Source organism: Asparagus officinalis, chromosome 5 (assembly GCF_001876935.1).
Source record: "Asparagus officinalis chromosome 5, Aspof.V1, whole genome shotgun sequence".
NCBI classification, from domain to species: domain Eukaryota; kingdom Viridiplantae; phylum Streptophyta; class Magnoliopsida; order Asparagales; family Asparagaceae; genus Asparagus; species Asparagus officinalis.
Genome location: NC_033798.1, coordinates 105,995,157 through 106,017,699, shown reverse-complemented (window position 1 = coordinate 106,017,699; position 22,543 = coordinate 105,995,157). Strand labels below are relative to the sequence as shown.

The following is a 22,543-nucleotide window of genomic DNA, read 5'->3' as shown; positions in this document are numbered from 1 at the left end:
ATCAAAATAAGGAAAACAATAAGAATAAAGAGCAAAAGCTCTCCCTACATATAAGCACGGTGAGTATAAAACAGATAGGGAAAAACTTCATTTATCAAAATACCTTAAAGAAAGTTATAGGGCAGCAATATGTGAGCATAGATATAAAAAATATTGTGACAACTCACATTCAAAGAGACCAAGAGAACACATATATATATCATTAAGAAAAAAAGTTTTACAAGGGCCCTAAAACACAGATAAGAAAGTGCAAAAGACAAAATGAAATTCTTAGTTTTAAACAAAAAAGTCAAAAACCTCAAAAATTATCTTCAAAGGTCGTAACAAAACGAGGATCCAAATTCATCATCCGGAAATATTTATGAAAGTATCTATGAAAATCCATGAATCCATGAAGGCCAAATAAAAACAAAAAATGATACCAAAAGAAAATCCAAATAAAAATCCATGAAAATAATGAAATGTCGTTTTTGATAAAGAAATGATCAAACAAACATGATTCAAGTGATAAACATGCCCAATTCACCTCTTACATGACAATCACAAAGAGGTTTGAAAAGATGTTCACTAATAGAGATTTTGTGTCAATTATAAATAAGGGTCACATCTTTCCTATATACATAAACATATAAAAAAGCAATGTCGAACATTTATATGTTTTATCCACAAGGATAAAAAAGAGGTATGCTTAGGATAAAACAAACCAAGATTAATTTGTACTATATCCGACAATAAAATTTGAGCATACCAAGCCCTTTGAGCTTGTTTCAACCCGTATGAAGTTTTTTGCACCCCGTAAACATGATTTGAAAGAGGTGATCAATAAATCCGGATGGTTGCTCAATATGAACCTCTTATCTAAATCAAAACCAATAAAATTCATAATATGTAATAAATAATAAAGATAAATTTCCAAAAACATGGGTTGAAGACAAGAAACCGGTAAAAATAACATAGTAAAAACAACTCACTGTCGGTTGACTAATTTTTTTTAATCGTTCGATTAAGTATCAGTCCTCGGTCTACCGGTGAAAGTGAACAGTCGACTAATGACAGCTAGAATGCATATGCATTTTAAACGTAAACCACTATTGACAAACTTAAAAACACCATTTATATTTTATTCAAAAATGAATATATATCAAGTTACCTTTTAAATATGGTGAAAATATATTCTTTTATATATTTAGTAAAAATATTCACAATTTATTTACACAAAAAATCTAAACACAAATCATCTTTTAAAAACATGAAAAACAAAAAACGCTAAAATTTTGTTTTTTAAAATCAAACATATTTTGGCACTCAAACACTCTTGGTGTGGAAGAGTTTAGGGACATGACCCCTATCAATGAAATTCAAAGCCCTTGGGTTATGACCTCGTTTGGGCGCATTTAGTGCATATGTACGTTCATAGCAAAGATTACGTAAATGACCCATCATATTGCAATAAGTGCAATGGAATGGATGCACTTGTTTATGATGACCTTTTGATTGTGCACGAGAAACATTTGCAAATAAATATGGTCTTTTTAAAGTATTTTGAAAATGTGAAACTTTTTTCAAATCAAAACAAAATTTGGCCAAGTAACCAAATCTACCACAAAAATCACACTTATACACATTTACATGCTTATGATGAACATTGTGCGTGTGCGTGTGTGTGTGTGTGTGTGTGTGTGTGTGTGTGTGTGTGGTGATGAAACTTGATGGGATGCACAAGGAGGAATAATATTGGACTTAGTGGTTTTTTGTGCATCATAGCAAATTTTAGCAAGATGGCCTTTACGATCATAAATAGAGCATTTATAAATTTTTCTATACATGTGTGCATAGTGTTGGACTACCCGTGTTACCTTTCTCTAGTGTTTGGATTTACGACATCTCCCTAGGCTTTACTATCAACCCACTCCTCTTGGAATTAACTCCGGTCTCTCGGCAATCACTCCTCTAAGTGTTTTTGTGTATTACAACGTGTTTCAACAAAAAGTGTAAATAAAGGATTTATTCTCCAATACAAATGAGAACAAATATTAAGCTCTCTCAATGAAAACACTCTCACAACCCAAATATACTTAATGTGAAATACTTAAGCTCAAGTGGTTGTGTGTGTAAACAATGAGTATAATAAGATCAAGGTTAAACTCAAATCAATCTAGCACAAATATATGAGAATCAAAATAATAAATAGGTAGAGGATGAGTTTAGAAAAACTTTTCTAAAACAAAGAGAGGTAGAGATTTGAAGATGAAATCATTCTCTTTGTAAAACTCATTCAAACAAACAAACACACTCAATTTTTTCTTAAAAACCCTTAAACAAACTTGCAAAACCTCTTTCTAAACTTCCATAAAAAACAAATGAGTTATGAGGGCTATATATAGTCTCTCAAAAGAAATCAGCCAAAAACTAGCCGTTAAAGCCAAATGACCGTTGATCGGTCGACTTGTCTTTTGGATCGGTCGACTGATAGACTGTAAAACTCAGACTGAAAATAATTCTATTGGTCGGTCGATCGATCTCATCCATCGGTCGACTGATGACTGACATACCAGATACTTGATTTGCTGAAAACTTGATTTTCTAACTTCGTTTTAAAATAGCAAATCAACTCCAAAAATAGTAAAACTTGGGAAAATGTTTATATATATGAAAATAAACATGCTGGAAAAGAAATTTCTAAAATATCACTTCTCATTTGTGAAAACGCATTATTTTGCAAAACGTTCAAAAATACAATCTCGTTAAAACTTGATTTTGATGAAATTCTTTCAAACAAGTTTTGAGATTCTTTTTAGTAGATTGATATGCTTTAGAAATGATAGAAAACAATATTATTTAGTCTATAATATGAAAACCATGTTAACTCACAAAACGATGTATAAGCAACAAATGTAAAACAAAAGTGTGTGTATATGATTTGAACTGTAAGCATAACACATAAAGTATAAACACCTAAACTACTATACCCAAGGCAAATGATCTGCATGATGCTTGATCTTGGGCGATCCTCCTCTTCGTAGTAGGGATGAAGCACGATCTTGTATTTGACTTGAATTGCGACAGCTTCATTCCAATATCCACCAACCTCCAAAATATCGTCGTTAAGACGCAAATCCTTCTAACATCCGACCTGGATTCATGTTGAAGGAAAAAACAAATACTAGAAAACAAGATTAGAAATTATTTGTTAATCATTAAAACTAGATTAGAAAGTAGGCTCATAAATATGAATCCTAACACACGCACGTCTTTTTATCCTATCAGAAAATGACATGTGGCTACCTAATTTTATATTAACCTAAGATTTCTCATAAAATTAAAACTATCCATGATTACGAAATTATAATAATCAACTATTCTATAATCATTATAAGATTATAAAATATCCATAATTTAAAAAAATCTCATAATTATATATTTAAATATAGAAATTATAGGGAAAAACTTATGTGTAGAGTTTACCTATTAAAATCATGGATTAATTTTAGAAAACCTCCTTCAACTATTTTAATTTGAGAAACACCACCCCCCTCCCCCCTCCCCTCGAGTTTAATCATACTATAAACAACCTCTCTTAACTATGAAAATTTGAGATAACCACTCGAACTTTCTTCACTTAACCCTTTCAACTGCAGGGTACGTCTTGGAAAACCTCTATCAACTATTTTAATTTGAAAGTCCCCCTCAAGTTTTAGTTCATCTTTGTCTCTCTTTAAAATTTTAATAGAAATAGAACACATGACACCATAAAACAATATATACTATATAAAGATTTATAAAATTAAAAACTTTCTTGCTACAAAAATATTCTCTGCATTCCAAAAAAATAAATGATCACACAAATTACCCAAAAAAAATTATATTGATTTCTTCTTGCTCTATCTAGTATTTTCTGCTAATTATATTGAATTTCTAATGTCTTCTTACAATTATTCCAGGAATAAACATTTATATTCTTAAGATATTTGATGGGTATTTCAAAACCACATATTCTTTTTAAATTAAGTTGAAACTCTAATACAAGCATTACAAGAATGAGATTAAAGCGTGAGGTTGTTTTTTTAGATTAAATGAACATGCGAATGCATCATATCTCATCTAACTGTAATGTTTTATTTGATTGCTTCATGTTGCACAATTTATTTCAATATATTCTTTAGTTCATACAAAATATCAAAAGTTCTTATAATAAAATATCAATATAAGATGATCTTGTCAGCTAGCTAAGTCTCCGTAGTTTCAATATCAAGAGATATTTTCGATGCTATGATCAAATGTATCGCCGAAAATTTTTATATCGTTTTAATTTTTTTAATTATTAAAAAAGGAGAGATATTACAAAGGAAGTTTGATGTCAAACTATCTAATTTCAAGTTAAAATTTTGAAATAAAAAATATCTACATGCTCATTAGGCAAGCCGACTTTTCTCTATCTTTCTATCTAAGAATATTTTAAATAAATAGGAACTATAAAGGAGAATGGTGGTTAAACTAATTAACTGTGAATTTCAAAATTTGAAATAAAAGTCATACACTGGCTTATTTTAAATATCTTTTAAATTCTAAACCATTTGAAGAAAAACTCTATGCTATAAATCATTGGTCCTTAAAAAATAGAATATATAAAAAAATAGAAAAGAGAATCATCAATTGAAGAATATTTTGTTTAATTCAATTTAGAAGCAAATGCATATGACTAAAGAAGAAATTTCTGAAAACCAAACATTAAATAAATAAAAAAATCTGACTTGTAACATTTCAAGCTAATGATGTGAATTTAGTTTCCGCTACCCGCGCAGCACCGGCAAAATACTAGCTCATAAAATACTAGCTCATAATAAAGATCATCCATCCATTCAAACCATAACCATACAGTTAACAAGTAGATTATTGTGGAAATAAACACCTCAGCTCACAGAATTTTCTTACATATAAATACACATGCCATACGGATTGCAACCAAACCAAACAAGAGCTCTGCCTTCCTTTTATTGATCAAAAAGTTCAGAACTCTCTATCTGGGAACAGAAGGGGAGCAACAAGAGACCAAATAAATAGACCAGCAGTTCCCCATTGAGTCACAATCCTCACCCAAACCGACGGCCATCCAACATCAACAAGCTTTCCACTCTCCCCAACCGAGCTCGACCATCCTGTAAGAAGCATTGCAGAGTACATACTAGCAAGAGAGAAGATTAGGTGGAAGAAGGAATATGAGTATGAGACTGGCTTTGCTTCCTCTTTCTTCCTATCCTCTTGGTCCTCCAACTTGTCAAAGGGTAGCAGAGGCTTATCTGAACCTAATATAAGAGAACTTGGTTAGTGTTATAACCTAAATTATGAACAGTGTTAATTATGGATAGACCCCGACCCAACCCCCCACCAAATAAATAAATAAATAAATAAATAAAATAATAATAATACCATCACCCAATTGTGCATAGACCGCCTGTCATTTGTATTGCAGATAAGACCCTGAGAGAATTTTTTTCAACTCTCTGACCCTCAGAGAAAGAGAAATTTGTTTTTGACAAAGACTTCCTGAGGGTAAAATAGCAAAAAAAAAAGGGGGGGATATATGCAGCAATAGAACTTTTGGGGGTCTATCCACTATTGCGACATTACAGGGAGTCTATCCACAATTAACCCTTGTGAATATGTTTTGGACAGCTTAGAGATTGACATACTGACCAGCACGCGGTGAGCTCGGTGGTGAGAGTAGGGTAGTTGAAGAACCGGCACGAACTGCAGAGTAGACTACAGAGAGGACAGTTGTGACCAAGCCCAGGGTGAGACTTCCGGTAGAAACAGCTTTTGAATGGTTATGGAGGCCGTTACATTCGTAGTCTCTTGGCTCGCTAGAGAGAGCACTGTAGCATAGGTAAGTACAGTAGAGGGAGATTACTGAAGCAGGCAGAAGGCTGCCATTTACCTGCAACCATAGAGAAGAATTTATGCTATTATCCAAGGATTTGAGAAAACTAGGCAGACCATGTTTTGTGTGCTGAAGGGTAGTAACAAAAATCAATTTTACATCAAAACAAAAAATTGAACAAATAATAGTTCATCAACCATCTCAAATTAAATTGCTTTGCGATGTAACAAATAACACGGGAACTATGACTATGGTACACTAGGTCAATACAACAATACTTTATCTTAATAAATGGATGCTTATTCCCTGTATCACGTGGCTTTCTCTATTTTTGGACTTCACGAGTACCTAATCATTCACTATTTCAAACAAGCAACAATAGATTTTCCCTACTTTTACATGATTGGAGATCTCACATCAACCAAAAGGGTTGATGTCATGTTGAAAAGTGTTTTAAAATTAGGTCACTTTGCTGGTTCTTCAATAGAGCGTAATGTGATTGGAGTAAACCCATAGGGTAGCAAGTAGAGCTACCTAACCACACATAGCAATTAATGGTTCTGCAACATGTTAGGTTACTCTCCAACTCTCACTTTACATGTCCTCTGACTCACAATGAATGGCCTTACGTACCAAACAATTCCATGCTGGTCAACAGACCGAGCTTATTGCTACACCATATGATAAATCAAATAGGATGTAACATATCATTTACAATAAGCATTCGTATTATAGAATAAGCTAATTTAGTTAACATGTTTCATTCAATTTAAAAAAAAAGTAGGAACTATATTCAACATAAAATACAGTGTTGCATCGGGATAGACAAGATGCTCACCATAGTATTCTCAACATAAGATCCCAAGTTGAATTTGTAGTTGAGCAGAGATAAGCTCAATTACCAATGGGCGAATATGATACTCACTTATACTATCCCTAGAGGACCAAAATAATGATAAATATGCATGAAGATCACTCTGTTATTGAGTATATTCATCTAAATGCAGCAAGCATGCTATGTAATGAAGAATATGAAACCACTGTAAGCATGGTCATACTATGCATTGGGACAATGAAGGATTATCAATTATCATCCAGATCATCACGTTCACGTGTGCGGAATTGTTTTTATATTTTCTTTATTTATGTATTTTTTTCAAAGAGCAATTATCAAAGTTATTGAAGCAACGCCACATTGCCACTTAGGCTGGTTTCATGAAAAGATCTAATGATATAAGAGGTAAGGTTAAACTCACATTCCACACCTGTATTTGACCTCTGCCTTAGATTCTACTTGGCATTTTAACATCAAGCGCCAGTGTTTCAGTATCAGTGTCTTTAAAAGACAAAAACTGCAACAAAGTTTCTAAAATTTGTGAAGTGCTAACTAATGAAGTTTTGGATAATAAAAATTCATACCAGAGGGCAAGATAGTTGGCGGGCCAGAATTTGCAAGAAGACATTATCCTGAATAGATATTAATGCCATTCAAGAAACTCCAGAAATGATGGAAGGTCTCATCAAACATTCACTCTGAAGTTTGTTATCAAAGTTTCTAAAATTTGTGAAGTGCTAACTAATGAAGTTTTGGATAATAAAAATTCATACCAGAGGGCAAGATAGTTGGCGGGCCAGAATTTGCAAGAAGACATTATCCTGAATAGATATTAATGCCATTCAAGAAACTCCAGAAATGATGGAAGGTCTCATCAAACATTCACTCTGAAGTTTGTTATAAGAAAAGAACTCTCCCTATGTAAATAGCAAGTACAAACTCCTGCCTGAAGATATAATCTCTGTTCACTCTTCCTCTTTCCTTCAACTTCATTACTTTGCTTTCTTGTTCTCATATCGACTAGATCCTTGGAAGGTCTTTGCCAACATCATTCTGATGCCAGAATCATTGTCTTTGATCACAGATCAGCAAAGAAACTCAGTTTAATTTCTCTCTCTCTGGGTTTCATTTAGTCGATCTCTCTCATTAAAACAGTTACAAAACTTCACCAGTTTGTATGCAACTTTCTTCATAATTAACAAAGTCAAAAGAAAGTTTGATGATACGTCGTCCCAAGCTCAGCCGAATTAAAGCCTCATTTACAAAGATATCAGGCACAATTTTTAACAGACATAACGCCCAAGAGAAATTCCAAGTAAGCTGTCACCCACACCTCAATTTACTTAGCAGCTGAAGAGTTCTAAGTGCATGCTCCATCCCAGTGAGGTAGTATAAGATGATATAGGACGCTATAGCAAAAGTCTTATTTAATAAACATAATTAACTTCAAGAACAAACTTTCTTGATGAGTTGATTTCATAAACTTTTTCATGTTCCACAAGGGGAGGCAGCTTCTAGCTCTTCTTTCACAATATCAACTGAAGTTGAGCAGGAAATATTATTGCTGAGTATTTCTTTTTTAATGTGATAAAAAAAAGTTAAAAGGACTTTTCTCCTAACATAAACTTGAAATAGGATAGCTCAACCTCATAGATAGCAAGGTAATAAAAATAAAGAGTTCTCATGAGTTATTGACTTGATTTCGTTAATATGAAGATTGTAGTATCAACATACCTGCGGATGTAGAGCAACCACAGCGAACACAAAAACCAAAACTAATGTGAAAACAATAAAAAAGGTGTTGAGGCCACAATCTTGTCCAGATGGTGTAAACCAATGGAAGAGCAACCCAGAGAATGAGAATGAGGCTACATAGCAAACAAGGGAAACAACAAGCAACGCCATGTACCTGCAGTAAAAGGTTTAAATAATTTAAATCCTTTTGAATTATAACCCAGGATGATCACCCCATTATAGAATGGTGTCGAATTAACAACAGCATAGAAAAATATAAAAAGTGCATACCAGAACTGCTCATCCTTACTAACCCAGCTGTCATTCCATCCATGAACGAAATCCAGCAAGAGAACAACTTGAACCAGAAGGAACAATCCCGAGCCAAATTTTGATATGGTCTCTGTGGCAACAAGAGTTGAATTATTATGTTATGAAAATGTAAAAGGTAATGATGACTCCATAAAGTAAAACAACCGTCAGATTTGTTGCCACTCTGTCAGTTACACTAACAGCACTGTTCTTTCGTAGCACTGCAGTAACAAACATAACATGGCCCAGAATAGCAACTAAAATCAAATTTTATTTATTTATAGCCATAACAAAGAGAGTACATAAGTCACCTTTCTTCTGCCAGTTCAGCAGATCATACTGATTGGAGTGTGTTAATGGAAATTAGCAATTCATACCAGAGGGCAAGATAGTTGGCGGGCCAGAATTTGCAAGAAGACATTATCCTGAATAGATATTAATGCCATTCAAGAAACTCCAGAAATGATGGAAGGTCTCATCAAACATTCACTCTGAAGTTTGTTATCCAAAAAAAAAAAAAAGGAAAAAAAAAGATAATAAAAAAAAAGAAAAGAACTCTCCCTATGTAAATAGCAAGTACAAACTCCTGCCTGAAGATATAATCTCTAAAAAAAAAAAAGGAAAAAAAAAGATAAGAAAAAAAAAGAAAAGAACTCTCCCTATGTAAATAGCAAGTACAAACTCCTGCCTGAAGATATAATCTCTGTTCACTCTTCCTCTTTCCTTCAACTTCATTACTTTGCTTTCTTGTTCTCATATCGACTAGATCCTTGGAAGGTCTTTGCCAACATCATTCTGATGCCAGAATCATTGTCTTTGATCACAGATCAGCAAAGAAACTCAGTTTAATTTCTCTCTCTCTGGGTTTCATTTAGTCGATCTCTCTCATTAAAACAGTTACAAAACTTCACCAGTTTGTATGCAACTTTCTTCATAATTAACAAAGTCAAAAGAAAGTTTGATGATACGTCGTCCCAAGCTCAGCCGAATTAAAGCCTCATTTACAAAGATATCAGGCACAATTTTTAACAGACATAACGCCCAAGAGAAATTCCAAGTAAGCTGTCACCCACACCTCAATTTACTTAGCAGCTGAAGAGTTCTAAGTGCATGCTCCATCCCAGTGAGGTAGTATAAGATGATATAGGACGCTATAGCAAAAGTCTTATTTAATAAACATAATTAACTTCAAGAACAAACTTTCTTGATGAGTTGATTTCATAAACTTTTTCATGTTCCACAAGGGGAGGCAGCTTCTAGCTCTTCTTTCACAATATCAACTGAAGTTGAGCAGGAAATATTATTGCTGAGTATTTCTTTTTTAATGTGATAAAAAAAAGTTAAAAGGACTTTTCTCCTAACATAAACTTGAAATAGGATAGCTCAACCTCATAGATAGCAAGGTAATAAAAATAAAGAGTTCTCATGAGTTATTGACTTGATTTCGTTAATATGAAGATTGTAGTATCAACATACCTGCGGATGTAGAGCAACCACAGCGAACACAAAAACCAAAACTAATGTGAAAACAATAAAAAAGGTGTTGAGGCCACAATCTTGTCCAGATGGTGTAAACCAATGGAAGAGCAACCCAGAGAATGAGAATGAGGCTACATAGCAAACAAGGGAAACAACAAGCAACGCCATGTACCTGCAGTAAAAGGTTTAAATAATTTAAATCCTTTTGAATTATAACCCAGGATGATCACCCCATTATAGAATGGTGTCGAATTAACAACAGCATAGAAAAATATAAAAAGTGCATACCAGAACTGCTCATCCTTACTAACCCAGCTGTCATTCCATCCATGAACGAAATCCAGCAAGAGAACAACTTGAACCAGAAGGAACAATCCCGAGCCAAATTTTGATATGGTCTCTGTGGCAACAAGAGTTGAATTATTATGTTATGAAAATGTAAAAGGTAATGATGACTCCATAAAGTAAAACAACCGTCAGATTTGTTGCCACTCTGTCAGTTACACTAACAGCACTGTTCTTTCGTAGCACTGCAGTAACAAACATAACATGGCCCAGAATAGCAACTAAAATCAAATTTTATTTATTTATAGCCATAACAAAGAGAGTACATAAGTCACCTTTCTTCTGCCAGTTCAGCAGATCATACTGATTGGAGTGTGTTAATGGAAATTAGCATTTGTGCATGCAGGTACATTTCAAACGTGTTTGTCTGGAAGAGCACTATAATTTGGAGGACAGATGTTAAAAAAAATGATGTTGAAATTATAGACAAATGCATCAGTAAGGCTACAGGACCATACAAGCATCAAAGGCAAATTCAAAGCTCAGGAGATTATTTCAAAATGGCAAGCTTTACTGTAGAACACAATGTAATAGTGACATTCTATAATCTTTTTTATTTCATAGTGTTCCTGAGTTTGCAAAGCAACTATTTTTGGAGCACTTTTTGGTAAACTGTCCATGTTATCCTATCTTGTAAGATGTCATGCAGATCTCAACTCATAAGCATCCAAAGTTGAAATAGATCACCAAATAGATGGCTAGACAAAGTTACTAATCTCAAATACATAGATGACAGTTTAAAGAAGAAAACAATCATGTAATGGTCTCGCCAGGAGCATAACATGAGACATATTCAAAATTAAAATTAACTACAAAGCCTTCAGAAGAGTTATGTTGTAATAGGAGCCTAATTATTTGTGACCCAATTAGTTGATGCTAAATAGTGGAGACATTTACAAATAAAAGGGTATATATTAGCAGTAGGCAGTAGCAACTAAAATTTGGAGGGTTGGTTTATTTCTTTTCAGAATGTAACATTAAGCTCAAAGAGTTCCAGCCACAGATACATGCATACATGCACACTCACGTGCACGCATGCGTGCAAGCACACATGCACAAGTATGCATACATATATGCACAGGCATATACACACTCTAAAATAGAATTCCAACCCAATCAAACAATATAACCCACAACTCACACTATAGGTATTGAAGAGGGAAATCAGCATACTGATGACTTCAACAAGTCAGAGCAACAGGCGATATTCACTTATTTCATGCGAAAGGAAAATTATCTGGATACTCTTCTAGCACCCACAATATACTCCTCTAACAGAGACAAACAAAGTATATAAGACATATGAAACCAATTCGTGTTCATATTTTTACTTCTTCATGCAGCGCATAGAAGGTGTTCAACTAGGAACTAAACAATTACAAGTACTCTTCCTTTCCTAAGATACAAAACCATGCTACATAAGAATGTTATTTTCAGTGTAGACTGTAGATCGGTTTTTCTTTTGCTCAAGGTAAAAACTGCCCACGTGACTGCACTTTAAAGATACAAGTCAAATCATGTTCATTTAATTCGATCCTCATGAAAGCAAACTTCATATGTCAATAGCAAGGAATCATCTATTTTTTGTTCCAATATAGCACTTATCCATAACTCGATCCTGTGCATACCAAAGGAGAGCCTAATTTCACTCAACTACAAACCTCCAATTTCGCAGCCGAGAGCCCAATTTCCCAAGAACCAATATCAAATTTCTTCTTTAAAACCCCTTAAAATCAGTAAGTGGTACACAACATAAATTTCTATTGTAAGCATCCTTTAGCTTTCTATCTAATAGGACCACAAAACAATAAAGATTACACCTCTAAACAAGCCAACTCAAAGAAATTACAGCTTCCACAGCGTTAAACTCAATAAAAACATGGAAATTTGAACATTTTCTCACCATAGAAGCTGACGAGCCCATTAGGAACAAAGAACATGAGGATCACCACAACAAACCAGCAAAAAATCTTAGCCGTCCACCCTCCATGATGAATCCGATCCCTAGGATCCTTCTGATCCTTGATCCCCATCATCAGCACCGCAAGAAGCGTAAAAAAAAGGAAATTCCCCAAGCTAACCCTAAGCACCGCGTCAGTCTCGAACCACTCCCGATCAGGCGTCCGATGAAAGTGATTAATCCCTAACCCAAAAAAAAAACATAAAAACCCTAAAAATCAGAAAATTGGGCGATTAGATGAAAAGATCGGTTCTTGATAGATCACGTACAAGGGAGTTTTTCCATCAAGGGGGCAGCGACCTCTCGGAGAATCCAGGAGACGATGAGGGAGAGGGCGAAAAGCGCACGTAGCGATGCGAGCGGAGCGGGAGATGCCGCCGACCACGGAGCGCACGCCTCGCACGCGCAGGCGCGGCAGCATGAAGCTAGGCACGATGCTGCCCACATCGTTGAGGGAATAAGGCGGATTTTGGGTGAAATTGGAGAATTTTTGGAGGGGAGATGGGGATTAGACTTCGCTTGTTGCGGGGAAAGCAAGCAGGAAGGGAAAGAGGAGACGACGATTTTTGATTTTCGGAAGTCGATGACTGGTATACTTTGCCGCAATTGGGTCATGGCTGTATAGCTTCCGAACCTGGGCCTAATTTTCTTGGGCTTGTAGAGGCGTAAATTGTATTGGGCTTTCTTTTATTACTCCAGAACAAAAGGGGAAATATGGAAAAACTCATGTAGATTTTAAATATAGAGAAATTAATTTTGGACACAAAATCTTGAGACCAATCGTAGAACGGATCCGGATTCTCTACTTATGAATAGGGTTTCCTAATGTTTCCTAATAGATCCATCCCCTCCATTATCCTCCATCCCTTCCAATGGGCCCCACATATGTAAAATGAAAGGCCAAGATTGAGTATTAGCAAATATTAGGACATTATTCGTGAGTAGAGGATCCCAAATCTCGTGGAACATGAGATGCGACTCCATAGTTGTCATTAATCTTGGTTAGACTCCTTTTAAAAAAATAACATGTGTCATCTTGTTCCATGATCGATTCTATGAGTTTTGGACCACTGAAAAATAGCATTCCTTTTGCACTGAATTTTCCACTAACTATACTGATTTTGCATATTATACAAATTTCTTTTCCAAATTTTCCTCTATACCAATTTTTCTTCCCAAAAAGAAAACATCCGGCTCAAAACTCTCGTGTCAAAATGTCAGTGTCGAGTCAAAAGCTTTGAAACATATGTTAACTACATCTGAAATTTGAGGCATGTTATGAAAGGTTTAGAGGTGGCACTGTTTATTTAGAGAAAATAAATATAGATTATAATTCACAGAGGTTACTTGCCAAAAAAAATTTAAATCATATAATAAATAACAGAGTCTTCTGTCGAAAGAAGCGCAGTACATAATAACATCGTGCTAAATAAGCATCATCTACATGTTGGATTTAAATCTAATTAAATCTATTTGTAAACACATATGTTATATCAGTGTGTGTTGCTATCTTTCAATTGACACGCATAAAGTGATCAATCAGGTAATTGGGTCAATGAGTATTTAAATATGTCATGGGCTAAATATGCGAATATCAGGTTGTAATTATAATTTGATGAGAGGTCAAATTATAAAAGTACAACAACTATAAATAAGAGGTTATAGTCCCTAATTTAGGGTTACATTCTCTATTCTCTTAATCCTCATCTAAAGAGATTCTAAAAGAGACCCTCAAGATTAGAAGATCAAACCCTAATTCAGATCCATACAAATCCAAACAATAGATTCAGGTATAAGCTTCCGCTCTCATTGTTGTTTATTCTCTTTGAATTAATCATGGTTTTATAGATTAGATCTCAAATATTCAAATCTAACACTACATCCTATTACTCTAACCCTGTTACATTCACCTCAAAACACAGCAGGCCATCACATAACATTACTACCATCCACCAAAAATATATTCATGCTTTCCAAAGCAAGGATATCCAAATACACAAAAACTTTCAAATCTTACTCAGAATTTAAGCCACTTCTTCTCTCTCTCTTTACTAACAACAGCTTTCGACGCTGAGGCATGCGCTGCCTCAGCATCAGCCAGAGCCTTTTGAGTCTCATTCAACTTCCTTGTAGCCGCTTCAAACATTGCCTTATCTCTGCGATTTCGGTTCACCATCTCCTCCAGCTTCACTACCCTACTTCTCAAATCTTTCACCTCATCATCATACGCAACCAAAGACCGACGATCTTCCTTCCTTTCCTCACTCGAACCCTTGGATTTCTTCCCTGAACCATTAGAAACAGGATCTTGACCAGCAAGCTGGTTATTTATAAAACTGAAGACATCAGAGTTCTGCACTTCTTCTTCTTTAGCGGCACGAGCAGCTTCAGCAAATTTCTTTTCTCTCTTCCTTTTGCCCCCTCTGCTTCGTTTCTTAACTCGGGTTTCCTTGTTTTCATTGGTATTACCAGAGGTAAGAGCATGATCAAGAGATTGTTTCTTGGGAAGAACTTTTACAGAGACTGGATCAAGTATCCCTTGACCTGAAACACCTAAGCCCGTACCTTCACGGTAGCCCATGCTTGCCATCATCTTCGATGCAATGCCTCTGGTGTGATGCTCCCACTTGGCAAATATTGCAGTCTCGGTCTGGACTCCACTTTGTGGTGCTGCGGCTTCACTAAATCCTATACCTTGACTTGTTGTGTAATCATCGTCATTTGATTCTGATGCGTCTGAGCTCAGGCTATCAGATTCTCCGTCGCTCTCATCGCTCATTTGGGCGTATTCTGATATTGTGAGAGAATCGCTACTGAGTTTTGCGGAGGTTCCATCATCTTGGAATACAACTTGAGCCAGACAGAGATTTTCGTCCCAGGCTTCAAGCTCAGCTTTCCTCCATATACCAGAATGGCCACCTGAAGTTGCCAGTATGCTTGAGCCCACTAGAGACTGCTGCCATATTGTTGGAACATACTGCTTCAGCGATGACATAGGAACATTGAATCCTGCGAATTTATCTAATCGTCAGATATGAACATCTGCATGTATCTAATGAGATATACTAGTTTACATTTACTGAATATCCAAGCATAGAAGACAGTGATTAGTCATCAATGTTCATTCATGCTCATTGACAATAAGGATATCTTATCATCTATACTGATCTATAAAGATTAGACTATGGGTAGTGAGAAGTGAAGTAATGAGTTAAAATTCCAAAAGATACATATGCATTAGGAAAGAGATAAATGCAAGAGGGCAATTTGGAAATAAAAAAATGACGCATTAAATGATGACATGACCTTTTGATACTGACACACCTCCATGAGAATCTATATTTCTTATGGAAATCTTGTTTTGAACTTAATTAATATAAATTAGGAAGCAAAAGTATGGCTTATATTCATTCACTCCATTCATGTACTATGCCCCTATCACTCCTTTTAGTGAGTGATAGATTAGAAAATTAGTAGTGTTATTCAGAATGTATATTTTACACTGAAATGTTTTAAGAATCATAAATTTTACTTTTCATATTATATACTTAAAGATGTATGGGTTAGATGAAGTAATTCATAAATGCATAGTTTTATGTGCAACTTGATTCTTTTTTCTAGACTTTTTGAATATTGAATTATTTCAATAAGACGTATCTTCAATATTTTCTAGCATGTGCATTATGCACGTGTGCAACTTGATTCTTTTTCTAGGCTTTTTTAATATTGAACTAATTCAATAAGACGGGTCTATGTAATTCATTACTTTCTAGCACGTGCATTATGCATGTGCTCGTAATCTAGTAACCAATAATGCCAAACAAAGAGAACAAAATGTCTGGACAAGGTACAGCTCCATAAGCTATAACCTAAAAAAGACAACATACCATGTGACAAGCGGCAGTTACCACCAAATCGACACCGTTGCTGTAGAAAGAACTTGCACATCTGCACTTTTGGGCAGATTTTATATTAGTGTCACCGAACTATAACGATGATCCTTCCACGGTTCTAAGAAAAATATGCACACAACAAGTTCACAATCAAACCAGAGGATAACCTGAAATATATCCACAACTGACATGCAATTTGAAATATTCACTATTTTCCTACCAATGGAAAGTGCCTAATTGACAGGCATGACTGAGTGCTAGGAGGATATAAGGAGTGAAATGTGTGCATTAATTAAAAACAAACAGGAGTAATTTTCAGGGGTTTCCCTTCCTTACACATGCAACCAAACATTCAGTAAAACAAAATAACAAACAAATCAAGAATTTAAAGAGTACGTTCAAGTTATTCACTGTTGTAGGATGTATTTATTCCACTTGACATGTACACCGGTACTGGTATTGTATTTGTACGTCCACTGACATAAGTAGCATCAGATACTAGCATTACTCTCGAGCTTGCTTTTCTTGTTGATGTTGGTTGGATCTAATATAGTGCTCAACCATGTTGTTCCATTGCTTTCAAGTTTCAACTGACCTTTCTGTGGCATCACCCACACATACTACATTACATAAAATTAGTCGATATGCATGTCTACTGGGCAAGCCATACCTAGCTTCACCTAATAAATAATCAACAAAGCTAGATGAAAAAGGTTATCTAGTAGTAATTTAGCACTGCAATGGTATTCGTTAAATTTTATGTATTTGATGTCTATTTACTAGATTGACAGTTGTCAAAGCCTGTTCAGGAGTTCCGTAGAGTTTAGTCAGATTCATATCTGATCTGGACTTGTTGTCATTAAATACATTACATATTCAGTTCGTCATAGACAGATAATTAATTCAACACCGTCTAAATATGTGTGCCATAATTCAGAATTCAATCGATATCTCCAAGTAAATGTAATGGATCACAGATATAAATATGACAGCCTATCACATTACCAGCGATTTATTTATTTATTATGTTGGGCTGAGGTGGAATTGGCTGTGTGCATGTGGACCAGTGGTTTTCTTTTACAGGGAGATGAATTGTTTATCGGTGCGGATATGTTTGTGTGAATTTGTATGCATCTTTCTATATTTTGGTGGTCGTGACGGCGAACAGGCGGGCGGGTGTTGTTTCCTTTTTTTTTGTGGGTTTTTTTTTTGGTTGGTGGGGTGGGGGGGTATTACTCTCCATTTGATGTTAGTCTCTTAACTTCTGAATATTGTTGCAATATCACTCAATTCTAAGCCTATGGTTACTTTTTAATCAATGGTTCTAATAATTTTTTAGTAACTCAAATCTTTGTTTGGATTATTGCAGTATTGCACCCTCTTAACATCTCTAATTATTTTATAACAGTCAATACTTAGTCTTTTTAATAGTTACATCCTTGCACTAATTTGCAGTCAGAACCTAAAATAATATCCACATTTCTATTAGAATATAACTTACTCCAGATAGACAGCTCTAGTTAGATTGAAGGCATAACTTTTTCAAAAATGTAGAAATTTGAGATTTTTTTTTCAAACAATTCTCAAAATTATCTGTTGGAAAGTAATTATAGGAATTGATTTAGAACTCAGATTTGGTAGTTTAACAGAAGAAGAAGAAGAAGAAAAGCAAGAGGGGAGCGAGGGCAAAAGGGGGGGGGGGGGGGGATGAATATAAAAGAAAATGATGCAGGAAAGGGAGCATTATTGACATATTGGTGTTTTTATTTTGGCCTTATCTAAATTGAATCCATCCCAGAATATGTGTTTGTTAAAACTAGCACTAGATGCACTCTTTAAAAAGTCCATTTCATCAATATTGCTTAAACTGCCTAAATCCCAAAAATCAAGCATTTTCAAGTTCTTTGTTCATGTATCAACAGGTACAAAATAAATGGTTTAAATAGCGAGTTGGTTAGTTAAATGCTCCACAGTATTTGAGACATAATGAAATTGTGTCCAAGAGATCTTAAAATCATGTTTGAATTATTGGATCAATAACTATTTATTCAAAATCATTTATCTAGGTGCCATGCTACTTTTAGGGTCTGATTGGCAAAGAAGTAAAAACTGCGACAGCCAAATATATCAACGTAACGACGTAACCAGGCCAGGATTAAACCGGGGAGGTGCTGGTCCAAGTCTGGCCTAGTTAAGGGCTTAAAATTGAACTAGAAAAACCGGGCCAGAGTTGGCACAGCTTTTTCCCAAACAAAAAACATCCCCAAACTGGACCAGGACTAGACCTGGTCCGCTTTCATGGGTTTGCCAAACATGCCCTTAGTCATCCATTTCATGCCGATTGATACATGGGAAAAAAAACTTCAAAATGCTAGATTCCTGACTTTAAAATTACTTTTAAATAACATAAAATTACCTATATATATTGGAGTGGCACTTACATTTAATTTCTCACATCGAAATTGAACGGGGATAATTCAACCCCAAACCATCAGAAAATAACTAGGTATATCCCATCAAGTTAAATAATTATCAATTATATCATAGAATACGTAAATACTAAATACACATGACCGTAATTAAGCAGCAGGCAAAAAGTAGAGGAAACTAATACTGGTTATTAAACTAAAAAAAGAGTGATCAGACAAGATGGTAAATAGAGCGGTATTTACCTGCATGCTTTCAGAAGTAGGAGTAAGGAATGAAATCCTTGCAGAATCAGTGCCTTCAAAACCTAGAATGTGACCATTATACCAGCGTCCATCTGTGTGACGAAACCTGCACTTTGACCCAACAGAATAATTTTCAGAGTTATCTTCTGCTTCCAGTGGTTCTGGTTCAACCTGGCTTGGATCCAAGGTCTCCACCTTGGCATCCTCAAATATGGAGTCTGGTTCTTGTTTCAGTAATATTGCATCAGCTTCCTTCAGCAACCTTGACCGTTTCAAGTGAAGCAGCCCTTCCTTTGCATCTCTGATTGCTAGGAGGAGTTCTTCGTGAACCTTTAAGAAAAAGAATAGGAAACACAACAAAAGAACAATTAATGGCCAGGAGAAACATAAATGAAAGAGCAGTTTAAAGAAAATGATTGCTCAAATTTCCATCAAGAAAAATTTGGCATGGGCCATCATTGACCAAAGTTTGCAGTGACAAAGCCATAATACTTTTTAAATCTAATCAGTACAGAAACATTGAACACCTGAGCCCCTTGCAGTTGCTACTGTCCTAAATTTAAAAGCAGGGAATCAATTAATTTTACTGACAATAATTCATCTAGTGGAGTTGCAATTGAGAAATTGCAGATTACAAGTATAATTTCAAGTTTATCAATAGAATCTCGTGATTACTTTTGAAGAACTATCTTGATGTTTAATTAAAACACCAGCAAAATGAAATATAAACGCAAAGTTGTTTGCTCATGAAAGCACCATACAGAAAAAGCTTTAAGCATTATCGGAAACCTATGCTTTATTAGGTTGATGATCGCAGACCTCATATTTATCAGCTAAATGCACCAAATGCAAATATCTGTGAACCTTATCTCAGACTCACAATCTGAACTTGTTTCTTTAGTAATTGTACGTACCATTCAATTAAACAAACGGGAAGTGATATAAACTACAAGTGATTCTCGCGACATTGAGATTCTTTCTCAAGTGGGTACGAGCATATGCGCGCATCTCTGTGTATTCCTTCACTTTCATTGACTTATGAATTCAGTTTCAATTATTACCAATCAGCTATTTAGATGCCATATGGACATACTGGGATATAGCTTTAGAGTACCAAGATTAAGGAAATTCGGTGCACCAGTCGGGGGAATGATGTGTCATATACCGATATGCACCCGATACCCAAGCTCATATCTTTAGTAAAATATACAATGACGTTTATCAAAACTCAACTATGGGTACCATAAAATCATTGGAAAGCCACAGGGTGAAATAGTAGCACACATTTTTTTTTTATTGATGATATTTAAGCTCGCCCCTCTAGAAAGTGACAGATAGCTCAGATAATAGTAAATAAAATCTCCATACCCCCGCTAGTCGTTCACTGAGAGCATAATGTAACTGAGAAATCGAAACACAAGAAACCCTAATCACGAGATTACGAAGAGAAAACCCTAGGTTTAGAAGCGTACAGAGAGGAGCTCAGGATTGGAGGGATCGGAGGCAAGGGCATCGTCGACGGCCGATAGAGATTCCTTCTGTTCCTTCAGCTGCTGCTCTAACTGCTGCTCTATGTTTGCTTCTTCGTCGTCTCCCTCTCCCGCCATTGAGGGACGGGCAGAGAGAGAGAGAGAGAGAGAGAGATAATTGGAGATATCTGGAACCTGCTTGGGTTAAAATGTCCCAGCGGTAGCGGGCTCCTTCTGTAGATAGACTATAGTTTCTTTTTTCTTAATAGAATTTTTCTATATTAGTCCCTCAAATATATTTTTCATTTAGCCACCCAAATGTTTAGGTATTGTGAGATTAGTCGCCCAAATCCTTATATTTTGAAACGAGTGCCCTAAGTCTTCTAAGTATTTTGAAACGAGTGCCCTAGCAGCTAGATATAAGGACTATTTTCAAAATATTCAAAAGATTTGGCCGGATAATTTCAGAAACTTAAAGATTTTGGGATTAGTTTCAAAAGATAATGATTTGGGGGACTAATTCAAAGTATGGAATATTTGGGGGCTAGATCGAAAAAACCCTTTATCATCTTAGTCTCTTTAATTAATATTTTAGAATCAATCCCTCGAGCTATTGAAATTGCTGTTGAGTCGCCCAATTCTTATATCTAACTATTGTTTCTCTTGCTAATGGGGATTATTTGGAACAATTCATAACAAATAGGGAACAATGATTATCTTGAACAACTAATGAGAATGAGAGAACCTAGTAGCAATCTCAAATGTTCAAGGGATTGATTTTGAGACAACCAATAAGAATTTAAAAGACTAATTTTGGCCAGCGTATAATAATTGAAGTACATGATATCACCTTTAGTGATTTGAGGGACAAATTTCATTACATGAAAATGTAAGAGACTATAGTCACGAAATCCTTAAGTTCCCTTAAGTTTCCCTTTCATATTTCAACGACATAAACAATACATGTAGGTTTTCCCTAGTTCTTATTAATCATTTTGGATCACTTTACTAGAAAAAACATACTTATATATATTCTATATCTAAAATCTCTTCCCATTAAAAACGCCACATGACATCTCTTCCCCTTGAAAAAGCCACATGACAAGCCTCTTCCGCCACGTGTCAATCTCTAAAGAATTCATAATTTCGGTTCCCAACATTATTCATTATTACCCCCGCAAGATGGGTCTCCTGGTCAGCTCCCCATGGGGAGAGAGATTCTCCCATGCTTCGTGCCCGTTGGTCAGGAGATCGAATCCTTGTTGCCACATTCACCTGGTCCCTCTGGCTTTAGGGGGTGGGGGGGACCCAGGGTTTACTTGGTCAGTAGCGGCTCGACCCGCTGTCTCTGGTTCGCGTCTCGCCCGGTCCACACACCGCTCGCCCATGTGCTGGGGATGAGCCCCCTGGTACTTAAGGGGGGGGGTTCGAACCAGGGTGCGGCGGACTCCAAAGGGAGTTTAAGTGGAGGTACTGACCAAGGTTCCCTTGTCAACAAAAAAAAAAAACATTATTCATTATTTTGAAAATAACAATATTTTGTATCTTTAACAACCTTTCATCTTCTACTTCATTTTCCTATGATATGCATTCATTTTGGCTTCTCAAGTTTAAATTTCTCATTTAATATCTTCTCTCTGTTAGACCCTAGAGGGGGGGGGGTGATTAGGGTCTTATGTTAATATAATCCGATTTTATGCTAATTAAAACTAATTAACAAGTTATCCTAGCAAGTATAAAATATAACAAGATATGTGAGCTAGGATAAGTGATATACACAAGGATAAACAAAATAAACAAGATAGTGAATGATATAAATAATGAGCAATGGACAATGGCGACAAAAAATATAAACATAAGAGAAGTGTGCCAAAGCAAACTCAAACACACGATATGATCACGGAGTTCGGACCTTTCGTCCTACGTCTTCGCTCCCTACTCCCAGTGAGAAATCCACTATCACAAC

The 22,543-nt window shown here is 35.5% G+C and overlaps 2 protein-coding genes across 2 annotated transcripts; both read right to left on the bottom strand.

Moving 5' to 3' along the window:
- Positions 4,832-13,111, bottom strand: LOC109840525 (probable serine incorporator). Its single transcript, XM_020409194.1, is given in 8 exon segments — positions 4,832-5,297; positions 5,695-5,935; positions 10,236-10,410; positions 10,527-10,638; positions 12,487-12,726; positions 12,813-12,886; positions 12,888-12,933; positions 12,936-13,111. Coding segments are annotated over 8 exon segments (1,233 nt in total). The 5' UTR covers positions 12,991-13,111; the 3' UTR covers positions 4,832-5,007.
- LOC109840524 (zinc finger CCCH domain-containing protein 18) lies at positions 14,449-20,791 on the bottom strand. Its single transcript, XM_020409193.1, has 4 exons — positions 20,581-20,791; positions 19,109-19,438; positions 16,431-16,491; positions 14,449-15,552 (listed from the first exon to the last, which is right to left on the bottom strand). The coding sequence occupies exons 1-4, from the start codon at positions 20,713-20,715 to the stop codon at positions 14,561-14,563; spliced, it is 1,518 nt and encodes a 505-aa protein (XP_020264782.1). The 5' UTR covers positions 20,716-20,791; the 3' UTR covers positions 14,449-14,560.